General features: G+C 42.9%; 1 protein-coding gene across 6 annotated transcripts in view; it reads right to left on the reverse strand.

The window, feature by feature from the left end:
- DYNC1I1 (dynein cytoplasmic 1 intermediate chain 1) overlaps nucleotides 1-21,029 on the reverse strand; it is a 193,093-nt gene that overhangs the window by 84,312 nt on the left and 87,752 nt on the right. For all 6 annotated transcript variants that reach the window (XM_075746142.1, XM_075746144.1, XM_075746146.1 and 3 more), the window contains one exon: nucleotides 4,053-4,142. In XM_075746142.1, coding sequence (XP_075602257.1) covers nucleotides 4,053-4,142 — 90 coding nt within the window. The remainder of the gene's footprint in view (nucleotides 1-4,052; nucleotides 4,143-21,029) is intronic.

Raw genomic sequence — 21,029 nt, forward strand, 5'->3', positions numbered from 1 at the left:
TCTCCAGGGGCGTGCTGAGCACCATCCCTGAGCATGCCTGAGCTGGGCTGTCAGGATGGGTCAGCCCCCCCGAGCTCTCTGTGGTGTCAGCGGCAGTGAAACCGTGGTGTTACAGGCCATTACAAACATCAGAGATCACAGGGGCAAAGCCGGCAACCTTGTCCTGCTTCTCCCATACTGATGCCTGAGCTGGTGAGAGCTAAACCATCTCCCCCGCCACAACCTGCCGCATGGACACCCGAGCCCCACGCACAGGGCCAGGGTGAGAGGGGGGCACAGCAGTACGTTGAAGGTGCAGATCCCAGCCTCCCCCATCACAGCCTCTCATGCAAGTTTCTGCAGATATATCCACGGCTTCAGATAAATGCAGTTTGAGGCCCACTTTCAAGACCCAGCCCGTCCCGCTGTTCATGTGGTTTTCACTGACACAAAGAGGCACCTTAGGTGGAGCTCCAGAGCTCTCTGCCGGTGGAAAGCCCCAACCCATTTGATGCCACAGTTTAGGACCAGTCTCTTGTTTACCTGGTCAGGAGAGGCTGGGAACAGGCAGAGCCCAGCCCAGTTCACCAGCAAGTATCCCACACTCGGCTCTTCCAAGGATGGCGGGGACGCCATGTACCTGCGACATGGGTGACAACAGGCAGCACCATGGAAGAAACACAGGAGGGTCCCACAGCTTCATATGCTTCAAACGGTCAACAAGCCAGATCTTCACCTCTCACTCCAGAAACACTTTGGGGGCTTGAGCCGCTCCTCTGCCCTTAGCACCTCTGTGGCATTGCAGTCGTGCAAGAGGTGTTGTGCCAGGCAGGCTGCCCTACCGCAGGTGCACTGTGCCTTACGGTGATGCCGAGGCAGGTCCAGAACTAGGGTCAGACCCTGCAAACAGCCGTACCTGCTGAATAATCCCACCAAACCCCGCAGAGCAACTCTGGGGTGTGCAGGGGGAAGACGAGGAAATTAAGCATGCAATAAATGTCTGTAGAATTAAATTGGACTACCTATAAACCACAGAGAAAAAAAAAATCACATTTCCTCTTAAAATACCATTATAAAAATAGAGCACCCCTGTCCTGTTGGCTTGGGGAGAGGGAGACTGAACAGACTGGAACCAAGCTTTATTTTTAATCCTGACCTATTTTTGAGTTATATTGGTGAAAAAATTGTCTGCCTTTCTCTCCTCACACTTCTCTCTCCCATGGTTTTTTTTCTTACACTCCTATAACTCAAAAAAGGCCATGCTGATTTTTTTTAATCTGTTAAAAAATGTGCTCCCTGAGCTGAAACCAAATTTCAGCCCAGAGCAAATTTTTACGGCTGGGTTATAAATCCCTGAAAAACAGGATTCATAATGGAAGTGCTGACACAGCCTTAACTACTATATAGCAGTGTGAATGGCGCCACTATAATATCTATTAGAGATTCTTTAAAAAGTTTGCAAAATATTGTCTTGCCTTGCAGAGAAAAAGAAGCCAGAGTACTTAATGCCAACATAAACATGCTTTTAACCCATTATGTGCTAATTTGCAGAAAAGCTATTAATTCTGAGTAGGCACACAGTGCAGCACTGACAGGAAATGTTCTTCTAAACTCCTGTTTGACTTGTAACATGGTTTTAATCACTTCCATGCAACACAAACGATGGCTTCAAATTCTGAATGTTGCTCAGAACATGAGAAGGGTGATTACAACAGAGAGGAAAACAGGATTTTGTTGGCGAAAGGGCTAAAGCCAACAGGGAGAGAACGACACCAAACACTAAAAATGTGACTCCATTCCCTGTCAATTCGGGCACGACTGCTTCATTTGATTCACAGCATTTAATGCCAGTCATAAGCATGCCACTATTTTATCTGTCACAACACGTCCTGCAGGTCAAGTTCATTTTCTATCAGGCGATGAGCATGTTTTCTTCTTTCTTGAACCCAGTCAAGTGTTAGCACCTCACAAAGCCGGTTCTGATAAAACAAGCTGTGCCTTGCTTGCACAGCCTGCAGTTTGTGTGTCTGAGACACACAACTAAACTAGCCCAGTTCATCTACTGTTCCTGGGGAGTCTGCTAGGCAGAGAAGGGGAGCACTGCCCTGAGACTAAAACACAACAAAGAAGAGATGTTGGCGGTGTTGCTTGGTCAGCAAAGTATGTAAAAGGCTAACTGGAAAGCCCATGAAAAAGTGGAATAAATCAGTTCAGAATGTATTTAGATTTTTTTTTTCTTCTCTTCATCATGCAGGCGTTTGTGCTTTCTCCCCAGGTGTAAGCATTAGCATTAGTTTTATGTGGAAATAAATCGGGGTGGGATCAGCTGTAAGCTGAATACTAGAGGGACATGTGGCAACTCAGGACAGTGCTTAAGTGCAGTGATACCGGGTTTTATGGCTTCCTGTTGTCATCAGTAAAAGAGATACTGTGCTAGGTCCAGTGACTGCTAGAGCCCACCTGTGAGTTGAGCCTACAGTTTTGGAGGGAGAGTAATTTTTAGGAAAAAGTAAGTTTTCCAATGTTGCCATGTTTCTTGCTTATGTCTTCAGTTCTGCCTTTGCAGACTCTTCTGTGACTCCTACTCCTGCTGCCACCTCTGCTCCTGCTGCTCCCCTCCGCCCACGGCAGCGGTGCCTGGGGGCCCTGGGAGATGCAGAAGGATGAGGGGTGGGAGGCATGAGTTCCCCCCTTCATGTTTCTACAAGGACCTAACGAGCAATGGACGCTGCAGGATTTATGGCATGGGTGATTTCTCTGATGCTCTTAAGAGGGAAGAAAGATCAATTTATAATCAAAACAGCATGGCTGGTACTGCAACTCACTTTGGTGTGTGAAGATACTGAATGTGGGCACTACACACCAGACTCACGTTTTTTTAGACACTGATATAAATCATGCCAGGCTCCCCTGGATAAGAAAGGAGCATCCACTGCTGTATTCACAGTTAACAATTTCATGCGCTTCTCTGTAAAACAACTCCATATTTTTCCCATAGTGAGATTATCTTGTGGAAAACAAAGACAAGGTCACAGAATCATCCCAATAATGATCACCATAGCACAAAGTGGCTTAGGCCCTACCTGAGGAAGTTACCTTGCAAGAGGGTAAACAGCGTTGTGAACAGTCCTGGCAATGCAGAGCTAAGAAATGCTGGAGAAGAAACTCATTTCCTCTCAGCCCGGAGCTGCTGATATTTCAGCTCTTTTCCCCCACTCCATATAGGGGTGAGCATTGACTGTTCAAGGCGACACATCAGAATAACCAATACTCCAGTAAATTCCCAGATGAGGAAGACCAAATTTCACATCCCTCTTCTAATTACAAAAGCTAGAACAGGTCCAAGAGAAGGAAACAAGAGACGCTCAGCATATCTACTATGTCCAATGCTGACATGCACCACTTCAACACGTGTCTCTTGTCTGCACCAGAAAGAAGTAGTAATCTGAATTTTTGTCTCTTGTAACCCTGGAGAGTGTCTCAATCCAGAGAAATGGATAGAGGGGCTGGACCTGTCTGGTTTCAGTTTTGACCTTAAGTTCCCTGGGGGCAGCTCCTACAAAAAATTTTGACAGTCAACATTTTCCAGTGAAATGGCTTTCTTCTGGAGGATTCCTGACCACCACTATGTTTAAGTGTGCCCCTCTCAAGCAGGCAGACAGTTATGGGCTCTAAGTACCTCCGAAGACCAACCAACTTTATGGAGCCGCTGGAATGCCTGGCATTCACATTTTAAATCTTTCATGTAAGCAGGCTGTTTGAGCCAGCGGACAAGTAAGCACCAGTCCTGGAATCCAAGAATCTCTACTTTGTTCCCAAATTATGAGGACATGCTGTTCTGCTAAACAGCCTAAGTAAGTCTTGTGTCTTTCACAAGCTTCTCAGACCTACCAGCTGGGTTGTTGGGATACAATTTTCTGCTTTATGCACCTCACGTGGTTCTGAATCAATAAAACTGGTGACTGTTTCGATTTTGCAGTGTTCTTAATAACAGAAACTGCCCATGTGAATAACTACTTGCAGGATTCAGTCCTTTAAAGTTGTAACAAAATCCTTTTCTTTTTTTAAAGTACCTTCTTTAACTTCCTGCTTCTGATCTTCATTTTCCGTCTCCAAGTCATCCTGTGCTTTTGGCTCCACCATCTCTTCATCATCTTCATCCTCTAAAAAAAAGGAAGAAAAAGACTTGTGAGATTCTCCTCTTTAAGGGGGATGGAAATTGTGTATCTTCTTTACAATTATAAACTGGTAGTAAACACAGGTAAAGCAAAGCACACAATAAATGGAAATGTCTACATTTATACTTAAAGTGACACTCTCAGACATTTCCCCCCAGACTGCAAGATAATCCGTTAACACAGGGCACCTGCCACTTGTGCTCCCTGTGGCAACTTCCCATCTCAGATGTCTGCTGAATATCTCCCTGACCTCAGAGATGACTTCTGGGATGGCATAAGAACAGATGCAAACATGTTTCAGTCTGGCAGCTATTCCATGGTTGGGACACCTGCTATCCAGACACCTCATTTCCAATTCAATTCTCACCAGATCAATTTGTCTTTTGACCTACAGGAAGGGGTTAAATAGAAAACTGACCTCAGGTCAGATGCCACTAGCAAGCAAACAAGCATGGTACAGTTCTGAAAAGTCATCACCATCAACTAGGGGAACACGGCAACCGAAAGTGGCATTTGGAGCTTAAGAATCATTCTTGCATTAATACGAATTTAACGAACACTAAAATTTGACACATGTCAGTTACTACTGCCAGATGTTTTAATGACCTTTCCTGACCTATGCAAATGCCTCTCTCCCTTCCCCTCTCTCCCCACATTCACATGTTCTCATTTTATTCAGGAGGGCAAACCATTCATTCCTTTCCTTGATGTCTGTCTGAAGTTACAAGGGTTCTGATTGTCCAGACCAAAGCATAATACAGCAAAGCTGGAAAGATGGTGATGCACCAAAATGGCTCATAGCCTACCTAACCCTCATTACTTCTTCCCAGCTACAGCAATGATGTGATTCATTCTCCAGTGCCCAGGGCTGGCACCCAACCCACTCACACTCATGAGAGGGTAGGGACCGCTAGCCACCTAGATTCAGTGAATTACGAAGACTGAAGATAGACCTGGTCCTAAAAGAGTTACAGTAATTAGCAATTAGGATGAGCAAATCTGTGGCCTATGGAGGAATTATTCTGGAGCTTGACATACCATCAAGGCATAGCAAGCACCACTGGTGCCCAGGGTTGGCCCATCGCGTGAGAGAATGCGTGTTGTCCCAGCCCCAGGGCACTCAGCTGTCAGCAAAATGGCTGCAGTTCCTTTGGGGCTTTCTGAGCAATCTGCCTGTCACCACACGGTTCCTCGTGACATGGCGCTTCTCCAGGCACACTCCCTTTTCTGACACTGCCGCGTTAACATGGCCTGGAAGCGGGCAACATGTCATGCTTCTCCAACTGCTCAGCTACTGGCACCTTTTCCTGTGAAGGCTGGCTGCAATCAGTCCTGGCTTCTTGGGGAGATGTTGGTGCTGACAGGTTGCATTCAGCCAACAGTAACACGCAGCTGTATTTTGTTTTTAGTAACGTATTTTGTTTTTAGGCACCATACTATTCCCACCACGTTGCCTACCCTAGGACTTCTTCCCCCAGAAGCCCACAGAACACGTGTTGCTAGCTGACATCTTGGCTGGAGAGCATGGCTTAGCCACATACTGTAAGGAAGTGTCTCAGCATGGACAGATATGCTTTTCCTTCTTAGGAAAAAAAATGTTGGCATGAGATCTGCTCCCCCTATTGCTAGTGACTGCACCGAGGAGAAGAGGAAAGCTGGGCTCCCCAGTCATCAGCAAGGAGGGATAACCATGTGGTCCCCAGGCTGGGAAGGGAGGAGGAATCCAGCATGGATGGGGAGGCATTTCCCGAATTAAAAGCACTACTAACTAATGCCACCCTTTTATCAGGGATTTTTCAAACCATGAGAGGAAACAGCCACTCAGAGTGAGGCAAAGGTAGGATATTCACGATGCCTCCCTTTGATGCCTCCCTTGGCAATTACATTTCCCTAGGTACTCTATATAGAAGGGCTATGGAGAAGAGCTTTTAGAGAGCAAGCCAGGGCATTTCAGTTCAGCAGGGTGAACACATCGCTCTGTCCACTGGCTGAAAGGTAGATAACATCCGACGCAGTCAGCAGTCAGCGAGAAAAGCTCACCTGCTGTATGCACAAAGGAGGTGTAAGAAAAAGGTCCTTCTGCCATCAGTCTGTGGCACTAGTGGAGATGGGGATGTGTGAAAGAGAGAGGCACTCCCAGTTTCAAAGAACAGATGAGAAGTGTGAGAAGAGAGAGGAGTGACGGGTGAGGCAGGGAGTGAATACTCTGCTAACCTCAGGTACACATGCACACACAGATAGGATCACAACGGTGTACAGATCTATGCACACAGACACGCTTATGGTAGATACCTAATGAAGCCAACTCCCACAAGAGTTTTGTGAGTCTTGCATTACAAGTTTTCATTCCCTAGAGCACCAGCTCTTGGAGCCAGCTGTTTACATATGGATTTCAGCTTCCATTTTTAACCTGTTTCCAACCTGTCTGCTTGTGCAGGGAAGTTTCAAAAAGGGAATGGTTTGAGAAAACTTGCAGGAAGCAAACCAAAAATAAACTAATATTTAATTGAAAATCTTGGCATTTTTAAGGCAGCATGCTATGCTTTTTAATGCCTGAGCTGCTAATGGATAGAGGTGATGTAGCAAATGTAAAGCTTGAGATTTAGTACCGAGTTTTCAGGATGAAGTGAAGTAAATTTATCCCTGTCCCCTACAAGTCCTTGATCCCCCAGATTTTGGGTGCCATAATGTTTTCCTGCCCATTGTCTGTTCCTGCTTTTAACGCAGAGAAGGAATGACTGGCTGAGGCAGAGCTGGAGCTGGGGGCCGTATTGATACTTCAGCACCTACGAAGGTAGATCTTCTTCCCTTCTTCTTCTGGGAACAATCAAAACCAAGCTTCTGTAGCTTTCCCTAGATTTAATTGCAGCAGGAAAAATAATAAAGGCTATTACAACACATGCCATGCCTTTTTTTCCAAGGGATACACATCAATAAATTAGTTTTATTGGGAAGGCAGTGCAAGAGTTTTTAGCAGGTTAGACACAGTTCAGATGTCCTTATTTATTTACAGAGAAATGTACACACACGCACAGAGAAACTCAGCTAAAAGAACGATATGGTTGTAAGCCAAATGCTAAAATGTTAGCAAATGCCAGAATTTGGATTGCCTGGGCACGATTAGCTCCCTCCCCCTCCCCATGTGTAGGCATGATGACATCATTCTGGAATTTCCTCCCTCTTGAGTGCTTGGCCTCATTTTCTGGGTGCTCAACAAGAGACACCTGGGGCCTGAAATGTAGAAGTGCTGAGAGCTGAAGTCAACTGGGCCTGTGCTTTGAGTGGAGAAAGTGCTAGGGAAAAGCTACGCATGTAAAAGCTCCCACATCTCTCAGCTTTCACTGAAAGTTGTCATTCTGATATTTTTGTCCTTTTTCTCCCTGTGCTTCAGTGTTTCTGCATGATGGCAATAATGTGAAGATAGTAGTATTCTCACCCTGCACAAATGTGTTGCAGAGAGACGTTCATTGGGATATTAAGATGCTGTCATGGGAGCAGAAGAGAAACAAAAGCTTGGAAGGGTATTAATCTTCTCCGTGTTCAGTGTAATGCTTGGACCGTCTGCATTAACATGAGATCTGAGGCCAGAGCACCAAATAGAAGAAGATAAAAAATAGAAGGGTTAAAAAAATTACTCCTCATTGACTGGCTGAACCAAGAATCTGTTAGGGAAAAAAACCCTACACATTATCATGTAATTAAAATGGTATCATCATACATATTCAAAAGGGCTAATTATGGATGCCCAGGAAACCTGCATTCTGGAATATCCAATGTTGGCTGGCTTTGCGATCTGAATGTTTATTTGCCTTTTTTTTTTATATTGCACACTATTTAATGCCAATGTATGCATACTTAGAAATGTTCATAGTACATAAATTTGCTATTGTGCCGAAGTATAGTTATGCATATGTACACATACATGTACATTACAGAATAATGGCAAATGCTTCAGCATTAATTTTCCTGTGTTTTACTTAAATGTGAAAAAGATAACATTTATCATACATTTATTGGAGAATTTGTGAGTGTCTACATGGTTATTTGTTTCTACACGTGCCTACTCAGATTGGATGTGCCATCGTAGTAATTGTTCAGGGAGATGAAGACGCTTCTGTAGCTCTTGAACACAAATAGCCTTTCCCTATTTAAGAGCATATCTGATATTGGGAAGTTTAGAGAAATAACTTTTTAATTGCTTACATCACAGTAGTAGGAGTCTTCTAGTCACATTTGGCAAACACAGAGTTGCTACTAGCTCCAGTAGTGTTACACCCTGTTCAGAAGATCTAAATCAGAACCCAAATGTCTATTAAAGGAACCACATGAAAAAGACCTAGTAATGAAGAAGTGTATAGCTGCAGTGTAACACTTCTTCTTTGTAGATCTCAAAGGGCTTTGCAAGGAGGCCAGTTTTATTATGCCCATTTACCACGCAGAAGCTGATGGATAGACCCACTTGCTGTAGATCACTCAGTAGACCAGCAGCTGAGTGAAGCATGGAGGGTTGGCTGCAGAGTTTCAGCCTAGAGTCCTGTCCACTAAGGCCACCCTGCCTTCTACTGTAAGTAAACAATTCCTCAATGGAAATGATCACTAAATGCTTAGGTTAAAGATGTTTATCTGCTGAAACTGAGGGAGCCATATGTGAGATTAATATAGACTGACATAGCTAGACCAAATACCGTTTCTTCTTAACTCAGAGTTTGATGACTCTCCAGGCTCTAGGAGGTGGCCAATCAGTCCTAACAGTACTTTGTTTAACATGATGAAGTAAAAACAGAGCAATTGTTCTCAGCTTGTACTCAGATTTGAACACCACTGCTTCTGTTCCAGACCAGAAGTGATCTTGTCAGTCTAAAAGCTTGCCTTCTTTGTCCAACTATAGAAGTTGCTTTAATGAAAAAGTATGATCTCTCCTTACAAAGCTGGTTTTGTTTAATCTGCATGTAAACTACTAATTTTCGAATATTGCCCAACTACTAGCTCCAATGAGCCTGAGCACTATGAGCATAGAGCACTATGCCTGGCCTTTGCCTTGGCCTCCACAAGGATGGATCACCACTTTGCAATTGCAATAAATGGAAGGGGAAGCCCTGTAAACACGTGGCTAAGCCGCTGGCTCTTGCAGGAGAAATGCCCAGATGTGCTGAATTGGACGAAATGTTCTCAGAGAGCACAGATGACCTCAGAAAGTCAGACCCCACATTTCTACAGAGCTGGACTATTTATTACCTACTTGGACTTTCCAGGGTTATGAATCACTGGATTTATTTTTACAGCATGGAAAAACATACCGGGCACATTCAGGACAAACTAGAATACAATAATTACATCTGAGAGGACTGCACATGACACTGGCTTAGGTTTTTAATTCTTGAGATGAATACTGTTTTGCTTGGGTCAACATTTTCTTTGTTGGCTGAGTTTTGGATTGCCAGTTTTAAGCAGTTAGCACTGGTACTGCTCAAATAGTTTACTAAACAGCTAATTTTTTTTGAGGATTTATGTAATTATAGGCCTCTGCTCTGCTAATATATGTACCACCAGTTAAACAGCATGCAGCATGTTGTGCATTCGTCTTGGGTGGAGGATCTACACCTCCTCAGACTTGCACCTCTGAGACTAGCTAAGAAGTTGCAGCTTCTGTGTATTGTTTTAAGTATTGACAGCTATACTGCATTAGACTGACAGTTCTGTTTTTAATACTGGGTAGGCACCAACAATCGCTTTATTAAAGACATATCTTTAAAACAGCAATTTAATTAGCATCACAATTATATATTTTATTGCCTGAGTCACTGATATATGAGAAGCCAGTGGGTTATTATATGGGGCTTTATATCAGCATTGACATTCCTTCAGCACATGAGAAGGATCAGCTGTGCATATGACACATTCAATAAAATCAAGTGTCTTCACAAGAGGCAGACTTGATATTTGCAACTGTGAAATACCAGGAACTGTTGCATCACTTTTGTATTTACAACTGTTCAAATTAATTTTGCTGTTTCTATTATGAAAGAATTACAAACTGGGCAAGAACAAATGCATCGTGTTTATATTGACATAAGCTTGGATTAAACAAGTTAAATATTGTTGGCATTATCCTAAGAAGGAGTTAAAACACTATCGTTCCCTTTTGAATATGTCTTTCCATCACTAGCAAAATATGCAACAACCAAGGAAACACGTACTTTTTCAAACAGGACTGTTTGACATGTCACATTTTTGAAAATCTATGATTTGCAATCTGGCTGAATGACCCATTTTTCATATAATGTAATTTTTTGAAATATGTCCAGTTTTTCACTTTCATCTTTTGACTTCTCTTTGAAGCAAGAAGAGAATTAATTCATCAGTAGATTTTGTTTGTAGAGTGGGATGTGAGACTAGACGTACATTGGGCACATGTTAGTCATCCCAGATGGAAATATTCTTGCATGCGGGCTCTTCTTGGCAATAGGCAGCTGCCTCCTAAAATGTATTTCAGTTAGCCAAAGCAGGGAAGACTGCTCATTGCTGAATACTGAAAAAACAGAGGTGAACAGATCTTGGCCAAAGCTCTGTGCAACAGGCAACAAATTTCTGATGAGAATTTCATGTGAGCCTGAGCTTGCAAGCATATCTGCATGCAAGAATCATATGCGTGCAAGATATCTCTGCCTCCTATCCAGAACGATACTTAAATATGCATTGCAGGAGCACAAAAAAGTTCCAGGTCATCCTTCTGAAATTCCCCGTCCCTGATACAGCACATTCCCAACACATCATTTTGTCCTTATGAACTAGTACAAAGAAGTTGTGCTTTCTAATGGCCATCAGATGAAAAGGGAACATTAGGAAAAGAAAGGGTAACATTGGATGAATGAACGTCTGGAATTATCATATGGCCAGAGCACCTAAAGGACTTGAACAGAAGCATGTGACGTTCTTTCTCCACTTTCTATCTGTACCTTTTTTAATCATCTGAAAAAAATGGTCAATCTGTATCTTCTTTGACTTCAGTTCTGCAAGAGCAAGAATAAATCACAGCACTACAAGAACAGACTGGCCAGCATCTTCAAACAACTCCCTTGATTTTTTTGTTATCTTGAAGTACTGTGTTGCTCTTTTGTAATTGTAAAAGAGAGGCTTCACATATTGATAAAATATAGGCTATATGAGTCATACTACTTTTACCAGACTTGGGTATATTGACTGAATCTTTTCAAAGAAAATATTGGTTTAAAATTTAATCATGAAATAATATAGATAATGTTTGGCACTTACATATCACTCTAATCCAGAAGACTGCAGGGCACTTTTCCCTGGAATTAACGTATTTAGCCTAACCTTCCACAGTGAGCAGACTAGCAAAAAGATACTATTTTTAAAAGTGCAGGATTAAGAGAAAAAAACCTCAATTTTCTTGTTTCTTGCAATATGAAATACTACTCATGTATCAGTCTGTCACATCCCCACAGGGTTTTCTGATCCTGTCCCTTATTCTGCAATGCAAACCTCAGCAAAGTTCACTCCTCATCCCACAAGGAGCAGGTGGTATTGCCGGGCATTTCAACCAGATCCCCAGAGTCCTCCTCTCAGGCTTTAGCCATCCTTGTACCAGTGCAATGAAGGAAATACGTATTTCATCCTGAAAACAAACACTGTAGCCTGACTGACTGAGAGGAGTCATTTAGTTCAGAAAATTTATATTACCTACAGCATAGGCCATGCCTGTACTATTGCCACTTAAAAATTTGTCCTGAAATTTACTACACTTCCCTCTTAAAACAAGCACCCTGTAAGTAATTTTTACTCAACATTTCTTTTTAAAGCTCTCCTTAACAATTACCGCATTCAATTACTCCTGGTCGGGGGATTCTCAGCTCTCCTGGTATATGAGTTATCATAACCATCTCCTGTTCTAGGGTTTCACCACTCAGCTCCAGTCCCTATGCCTCTTCCTGACTGGTGTTTGCAGTCAGACTTCTTTTTGGTATATTATGAAGACAGATCTTATTTTTCCATTTTGTGACAAATGATAGACTATCGCAGCCAAATGGCAAGAAAATGTCACAGAAAAAAATGTTTTACTGTAGCATTTCACTAAGCTCCATATGAAACTACCCAAATATCTTCACAGCCCTGATTGCAAACCTTTGCACCATTTCAAGTGTTAGAATCAATGCTTCAGAATATAATAATTTCTTTACCAATTAAAATGGAAAGCTGCCTCTGATTCTTCAGGGAAGCATTTCTCTAACCCAAGAAACTGATTTTCCAGTTACTTGGCCTGAGCACAGTTTTCAGTTGTGGTGAGAGTCTCAGAATTCAAAGTGTCCCTTGTTTTTAGTTTCTGGTCGGTCTAGACCAGACGTGGATTTTTCTCTCCTCTTTTGGATTGTTGCAACATCACACTGGTTGAAAGGATTTTTCAGTCCCCAGAGAACTAAACTGCAGAGTACCCCACTGGAACCATCATCTCTTCTAGCTGATTCCCTTTTCTCCTCTTCCTCCCTCCCCAAAGCCCATGTTCAATTCTATTGTGCTTGAAAATATTCCAGTTGGAAGATGTAACACAAAAAGAAAAGTACAGAAGTTTCCTTTTCTTGGCCATTGTTGGGCCTTCAAATAAAAATGCCAACATGAAATAATGGTTGAACAGCAGAAGCCTTGCAGCAGCATTTACAGAGCTCTAGCTCCAAAACCAAATAGCATAAATTTAAAATATCCTGCTGCAATATAACTGTGGTGGTGTTATCCTTGAGGAAGATAGCAAGAGAGACCCTTTGTTTCTGTGGATGAAGAAGGGGTTGCTAAACAATGCAGATTTTCACAACCTCTGAAACCTGTAAGGATTTTTTCCCGCTGTGCTGCTGGAAGGAATCACGTCGTGCCAGCAGTGTGAAACAACTCTAGCCCTGGGAAAGGGCACTGAGACACGTGGCAGACTTTGTGGATTGGGCCTGCTCAAGTCATTTTCAAATACTCAGATCATGTAATAGTGTTAAATCACAAAAGCCTAAGTATGTTAATGAAAACCAGTCCCCACAACCTATGGCACTAGCAGCAATTGTAAAACAAAAGCTGCTTTCATATTAAACGCACGCACACACACACAGATGATGTATCTGGCATTTACATGGTGCCTGATTCGGAGGTCACGGAAGACCATTCCCTCAGCTGGGCACTAGTACTTAAAACCTTAAGTACATTGTAGACCCAGGAAAGTCTGTGGGATTTTTACTGCTGACATATAGGGGCTGGGACTTCACTCGCAGACTCATTTATTCCAAGCGCAAATGACTTTATACTCCACAGGCCACCTCTCCTATTTTCCACCGTGCTTTTGCTTGAGCAAGATTATAAAATCTTGCTATTGTGGAAAAATTCTCCACTTCCATACTGTGTCTCCGTCAGTGAAGCCACACTACTATGCTTTAGGTCAAATTGTCCAGCCCTGACTCTGGCCTTAACTTCTGCAGATATTAGCATGAGTTCTGGCCTTTCAGAGTTTCTCCTTTGTCTTTTGGATATGAAATAACATTTCAGTCCAAGGCCCTGAAATTAGCTGTATGGCCACACAATTGTTTGCATGACCATGATTTAACTTTTAACTCCATCTTTTCCACAAATATCTCTCTCTCTCTCTGTCCTATAGCACTTTATGAATAAAGATCAGTGCTTAAGATGTAGCATATACTTTTGTAACTGAAATATCTGAGAGCATAAATCTCTACATTTATACACAAACCTCAACAGAGAGAAATGGAGACAAGACTGCTGATGTATTACAAGGATAATTGGAAAAAACAACTATATTCCTAAACAATTACCACAGCAAAAACACAAAGACTCCCTCTCTTTGTCTCCCTGACGCACACATGCATATACTTTGCTCAGCGCTTTAAAAATAACCATTAGTCATATGGCAAATGCATTTTACATGAGCAAAGGTTCATTTCAACATTTGTCTTAAAAAAGGCAGGCGAAAAAATTGTTTTATTAAAAAATTAAACTACAGAGGAATAGCTGGGTCAGGGCCCTATGAGTGTGTGCTTATTACTTATACAGGCACTGAACAGACCCCACTTAATTCTGTTTCCCACTGACGCCAGTTTACCTTAGTCACTGGTGTTAGCCCTGATTTGCATCAGTGTATGTGAAAAAGGAATTCCCTCTGACAGTTTTGAACTTGCCATATTTTAATTTCACTGTTTTTATCCTACTGCACTGCGAGAGGAGAGGCTTCCTCTTCTAGTGTCTCCGTTTCGCGGGTATCAAGGTGAGCAACGCCTTTTGGTGGTGGGGAAATCGAGGCACAAGCACATCAGCTGCTTACCCGAAGTCACTCCTGAAATAGCTGCAGATGATGGAATAAACCCCATGTCTCCTGATTCCTAGGCTGATACTTCAGCTGCTGCTTGCCCCAGGGTATGTGATCAGGGCTCAGCCTTCATTATGTCAAACCAGCTGTTAAAAAACACAGCCGTTTTCCCCCAACTGCTCGTTGCAACCTGTCTGGTGAGCACCCCGCTCCTGGCGCTGCTGTCCCCGTGCTGGGAGCCTCCCTGTCCGCACGCCCTCCTGCCTGACCCCTGCCTTCCCATCCCTGCCTCCGCAGCCCCTGCACCCCGCTGCTCCTCACCTCCGCTCCCACCACTCCCACCCCAGTTCTGCTCGGGGTCACGCTTCAAAGTCTCCCGCCCCCCCAGGAAGGCCTCTTCCTTCCTCCTGGCCCCTCTCCAGCCTCCCTGGCATCGGTTTTCCTGAAGCAGATATCAAAAATCCCCTACCTGCAATCCGGGGGTTTGTGCACGCCGAAAGCCATACCCACCTGCAGATACCTGTTTGACACAGAAATGCCCTCTGATTTGGATTCTCAGATGAACACTTCAAGGTTTTTCTCAGAACTTGGGTTGTAAGACACTAATTAAAAATAAACCAAAACAACCAAAACCAGCCCCTGCCCCCCAAGTTCCCACTTGCTATGGTTAAAACCCAGCATATCCGCCACAGCTTCGAGGATCAGGTATGTTTTTCTGTGCTTAAGCTCAATAGAGTTCAGTAGCTTCAGATGCCTCAACAGGCAGACTGCATCTGCATTTGGGGTACTTGAGAAGACTAAACTGCACTGCAACCGCTCACTGGAACACGCTTCCCTTTCCTCACCTCACAGTTCAGACCCATCAGGAAAATAATTTCTGTGGCTACTTTGTATGTGACACACATTGGAAAATGAATGCTTTGAAGTGCCATACGACAGACTGCCTGTAAATCAAAATCCTCCCTTTCCTCCCAAAACACTGCAAAGACCCTCTCTTCAGCCAGCGTTCAGGAGCTCTCTGCTACAGACAGGGGTGTTAAGTCAAAAGAACCACGCGAAAACAGAGATTAAATAAACTGAGTTGTGTTCCCTCATAGTCCTTCACTTGAAGAAGCATCTCTGCTTCTTCAAAAAAATGGACTTTTTTTTTGGAGGAAAACAAAAGAAAGAGGTTGCTGGCTTCAGCCCCTACGTCCTTTCGGTTGTAACACAGCTCACAGCTGTGAAGTTTACACGTGTTAACTTGGGATGCCACAAGCCAGCCAGCAATGAGGTTGTCATCCTGATCTGAGGAAACACAATGTGCATACATGCCAATGAATTTACCGCAAGCGAAGCGTTTTGCTGAGATAATTCAAAGCACATTATATTTCATCACTTGACTATTCCATCTACAGCCGATCGCAAAAGCCAGCAACACTGGAGCCATATTCCATCAAAAAGGTGCAGCTCTGAAAAATATTAGTCTTTTGCAAAATGGTGCCACTTTCTTTGTGGAAGGGGGGGAGATTAGAAAAAGCAAGACAGAGAGACATTTCTGGCAATATCAAAATGGCTTGTTTTCAGATTTTCTGAATGGATTTATGGGGGGCTTTCCATTAAAAAGTACTTCTTGTATTTTTTTACTTTTAGATTATTTTAAAATATGAGATGAAGCAAATGAAAACAAAAATATTTGGGTTTTGTTAAAACATATGTGTGCTGAATGACTAGACTGGAAAATAAGATAAAATTTTACTTAAGGTGGTGTTTCAGTACATTGGAGTTTTCTTTCAACCTGGAACAAAATTATATTTTGAAATTTGAAATTTCACAGCACTGCATGAAGAAGGGATTCCTTCTGGGCCTGACTAATGCTGATGCTGCCGCCTTAGGGACGCAGTCTTAGTTGAGTGAGGATTTTAAAAATCTGAAATTAATGCTACACAGAAGCACACACTGGGTTGGGGGTAAGGATGTATTTCATCACAGTAATGACAAGATCTCTCTTCCTGTGATCTGAGATTCCCTCTCCTACGACTTCAAATTAATAATTTCTTTTAGATGGGACAAACTTTAAGTCATCCTTCCAGTACTGAGTGCCTGAAGGCAAATTTCACATCCATGTCCTGAGAAGAAGATAACAGACACCAGTGACAAATCTACTCGGTGCACATTTGGAAGACAGCCCAGTTCACCAGACAGTGCCAAAATTAGGAGGAAATATGCAAATGGGCATTTATCACTTTTGAGGTTTGATCCTGACTTTTTATTTTTGCGTGCAGAACTCCAAATGAATGTGACAAATGGATTATGGAGCCAGCAAAGTACCACCAATCTGTCTTGATGGTCCTTGCATGGAGAAAGAACTGCCCAAGCAAGTCTGACGAGCTTCTCAGAAACCATTGTCTTAGTCGCATGTACTGTTATATAGTTGGATAAAAAAGGAAAAATCACCACAACAGAGGTGTTTGCTTTGGGGGTGAGCACTGGGGGTAGTGCTAAATTCAGCAGCCACAGCAGAACAAATAAAAACTGTGAGCTTTCCACCACATTAATGAAACTTCATTCAAAAGGTGGAGTGTAATGTTCTTCAAGATGGATAATTCACATACGCTGTGTGATTCAAACACTCATGTCTCCACACCAGCTCCACACCACCTCGGGATTTATGTTTTATTTCAGTTTTCATCGGACTGCTCATGAATGACCAACGACAAAAGAGCATGTGTGCATTTTTCTTTTTCACAGGTCCCTGTTAATGAGGACTCTGTTGCATTAAGACAGTCAAAACTGTCTCTGGCGAAACGTGTTGAACCAAGGTGTTTGTGCCTGCATAAAATTAAGCCACAAGTAAAGCACTTATTTCTGACAGCAGATTTATAATAGGAAAATCCCAGCAGGAATGAAGAGTTAGAAACCCCCGTTGTAGCCTTTTTCATAAACTTCACCTTGATTTAGTATCTCAAACAAGTAGCAGGAAAGGCTAACAGCAGAGGTAATCCTATCATCTTTTCTCCAACAGCACCATTCCATCTTTTTGACTTCCTCATGCTGCTAACATGAATTCAAATCATCTGTGTTTAAAGTTAAATGCAGTGATTGACAGATCTTTGTAGTCTCAGTCCATACTGAAGATTATTCTAGATACCTATCAGTTATTACTACAAGCCCTGTCTGATATTCAATACCTACAGGGAAAATTGTTTTTAACGGTGTAATGTCTGATCTATTTTGAAAGCTATTTTAAAATAAGAAACTAACTATAACCAGGTGGCTAAAATCCTGACAGGTTTTTTATGGGTTGATTTTTGGGGGGAGAAAGTGGAAGATAACAGCAGAACTCTGTTATACTGCAGTAACAACCACGATTTAGAGCAAAACACAGACAAAAAAGAAGAATTTTGTTTTGATTCCATGACATCAATTTCTGTAAAAACACCTATTCCAAGAAAATAGGATACAGGAAAGTTTCGGGATTTGCTCCTGCTCTTAGTACAGATTCACGACAGTATATGCTGCTATGAAGTAATTGCTTGCTTTCATGAACGCAAGTCACTTCAAAGCTCACTCACTATGCTAGAAAACTGGGATGCTGGAAGAGATCTCTGGGTGTACTACATCTCTTACTGCGGACACAAATGCAAAATTAAATAGTGAACGCAGTGGTCAGACCATCCACAGTACTCAAGGGCCAGTAGTGCAGAAAGGCAGAAGGATGTCCTCTTTGATTAATACCCCCTGAGCTCAGCTCTGCCAACCCCACAGCTGTGATGCAGCTATAGCCTTGCTGCTCCTGATTACAGCATTACAGAATAGGCTGGCTTTAGCCACAAGATCAGCCAGGTGGGTAGGAAAGCACCCTGGTCAACAGCCCCGCACTCAGGTGAGGAGAGTGGAAGCACTGCCCTCTCACAGGGGCAGCCCAGCAAAGGGGGAAGATGGAGGAGTGATGGTCGGGCAATGCCAGCTGGTGCCCATCTTCAGTCCCCTGAGCTGATGACTCCACTCTGCGGTAGGTTCTTCCCTGAGTCTGTCCCATCCTTCCCCACCACTCAGTTTTGCCGCTGAAAGATTTTGAATCAGTTCTGGCTGACGGCCTTATGCTCTCAGTGCTTTCCCCTACAGCACTGAAATGTAATAGCAGGGAAAGAAGCACAAGAGAAGCAGCTTGGCACAAGCAGCAGGCAGGACATTGCCCTCAAACTCCACTACTTTCCAGAGCTCCTACTAACATGACTGAGATCACACCCAGATCTTTGTGAAACTTGATTAACTTTGTGCTCACGGTTAAATGATTCATTAAATGAAACAGTTAGACAAGCGCTTAACAGTGCTGCTCAGTTCAAGAAAAGTCTTTCCTGGTTTTGTGATTGGGATATGAGGAGTGAGCACAGCTAGTGTGTTTTGGCTGTAAATCACGGTAGGAAAAGAATAAACAAAACTGGAGAATGGAGCTTGTGTGTCTTGGGTTAGATGGGATGGTTTGGACTGCTGAATTCCTAGTGGCTTTTTCAAAATTTCATTTATCCCTGGTTGTTTCTGTGTACTTAGCAGTGAAAAAAGAAGTACAAAAGAGATGAAAATACAGACTTTATAAAGCCAAACTCAGCCCCCTAAAATCAAAGGCAGTAAAGGCATTAGTAAATGCATCAGTAGTTTGGCCAAACCGGAAAGTCACGAAGATGGGCAAATTCCATTAGCAGAATGACAGCTAAAAATAACCTCGCATGGAAATGTGCACGGAAGTTCATTTTTCACACACTGGGCAAATAAAATCCTATCGGTTTTTGCATTCTCGGTATTACCCCATTACATTACATGGGAGCCTGAAGGAAGACGATGATTTAAATAAAAAGATCCTCCCCTGTTTGTCAAGTTGTCATTTTTCCATCTGCAAATAATGAAACATAAACTACTCTGAAAGGGAGAGAGATGGAAGGGAATGTGTTCCATGGATCTGTGGAGAACCACATAGAAACATATACAGAAAAAGAAGCTGCAGCACAGAGCACTTCCTGACCTCCTCTTGGCTACAAGTCTAAAAGAAGTCTCCAAGGCAAGAAGCATGAAAGAGCTTAAACAAGAAACCCTTCAGAAGTACAGCTCTTTGCTGCATGAATACCACAACACAGGGAAAATCTGCTGTGTAGGAGTACAGTCCTCCCACTTGAAAAGAGCTGGTAATGCCATCATGTCACGGAAAGATTTTCTTCATGGCTTTTGTGCATTGAAGGCATTAGCAAAGTGGGAAAAGTGCGAGCTGACAATTGTGCGAAAAGAAGGTTTCTTAATTACATTGTAAAGCATGTCTCATTTAAACATGCAGCAGAATTAATGTTAAAAATACATGTCTTCCCATATAAATGGATGCAAAATCAGTGCAGGTTAATCTAGCAGATAGCATGCTCCAGAGCTCTTTACAAATATTAAGGAGGTAAGCTTCATTAACGGCACATAAATATTACTACCACCCCAGATTCCTCCTGTGGCATTTACTGCCGCAGTAACACAGGCCCCCGTGTTACCTTCTGGCTGGACCTTGATACAAATCAGTCCATGCCATCGCATTTGGCCTAACGCTTTGTCTGTCCTGTCCATCATTTCCTGCTTCCCACATCGCCGGTTCAGGATGTGTTGACCCTTTCCTATTTAGCCACGTCCGAATGTCTGCTTGTGTTCCTGGCTTCATGTAGCTTCAGCCAGTTACAAGCCATCCTGCTTGTGGAGGTGTGATGTGATCTCAGATCAGTGTCTTGCTGTGTTCTTACCCAACTGAGTTTCTCCACACGGAGATCACAGCTGGCTCACAGTTGTGCCAGACTGCAGTCAACAGTCAGAGCATCGAGGCGTTCAGACTTGAGCAGAAGCTCAAACTGTGAACCCTCATGACAACAGAAAGACATAGCCTAAGTGTCAGAGACGAGAACCGAAGCCAGGGTTCTGTATTTTGATCTGATACCTTACACAAGAGGCAGTGTAAGTGACTGAATCGAGGTCTTTAGCACCAGGAATGCGAATAAGATCTACCCAGTTTTGAACCAGTACCACTGCCTGAAGACTACAACAGAATGATGGCAGCTTTGCTGTTAATGCCAGACTTCCTGGGTATGCTGAATATGAACATGCTTATTCATACTATTTCCTTTTGTTAATTTTGTTGTAGAGAGCCTTCATCTCTATGCATGTCATTTTTCTCATTTCAACTGGTGCATCAGTCACCCTGCTGAGCCTGCCTAACACTGCAAGGGCCAAAGAATATTCTGCACAAATTAGTGATACAGACCACTTGTACAGTACAATATCCTTACATGAAATAAATACCAGAGATACACTTCCCTCCCTGTCCTGCTCATGGAATTCAGAATTAAAGGCAGACTTACTTTCTTTCCCTACCCTTGGAAAGCTCTAAATAGTATTATTCTTTTTGCCCGCTGATCATTCAAATGGCATTTTCTTCCACGAGCACGCTTTTTAATTGAGGAAACACTTTTTTCTTTTCCTTCATTTGCCTCAGAAGTCCACTGTAACACACATAAAGCATGAGCTCTGCCTCTTGTGATATGTTTGTACAATGGCTA

The sequence above is a fragment of the Balearica regulorum genome, chromosome 2 (genome assembly GCF_011004875.1).
Source record: "Balearica regulorum gibbericeps isolate bBalReg1 chromosome 2, bBalReg1.pri, whole genome shotgun sequence".
NCBI classification, from domain to species: domain Eukaryota; kingdom Metazoa; phylum Chordata; class Aves; order Gruiformes; family Gruidae; genus Balearica; species Balearica regulorum.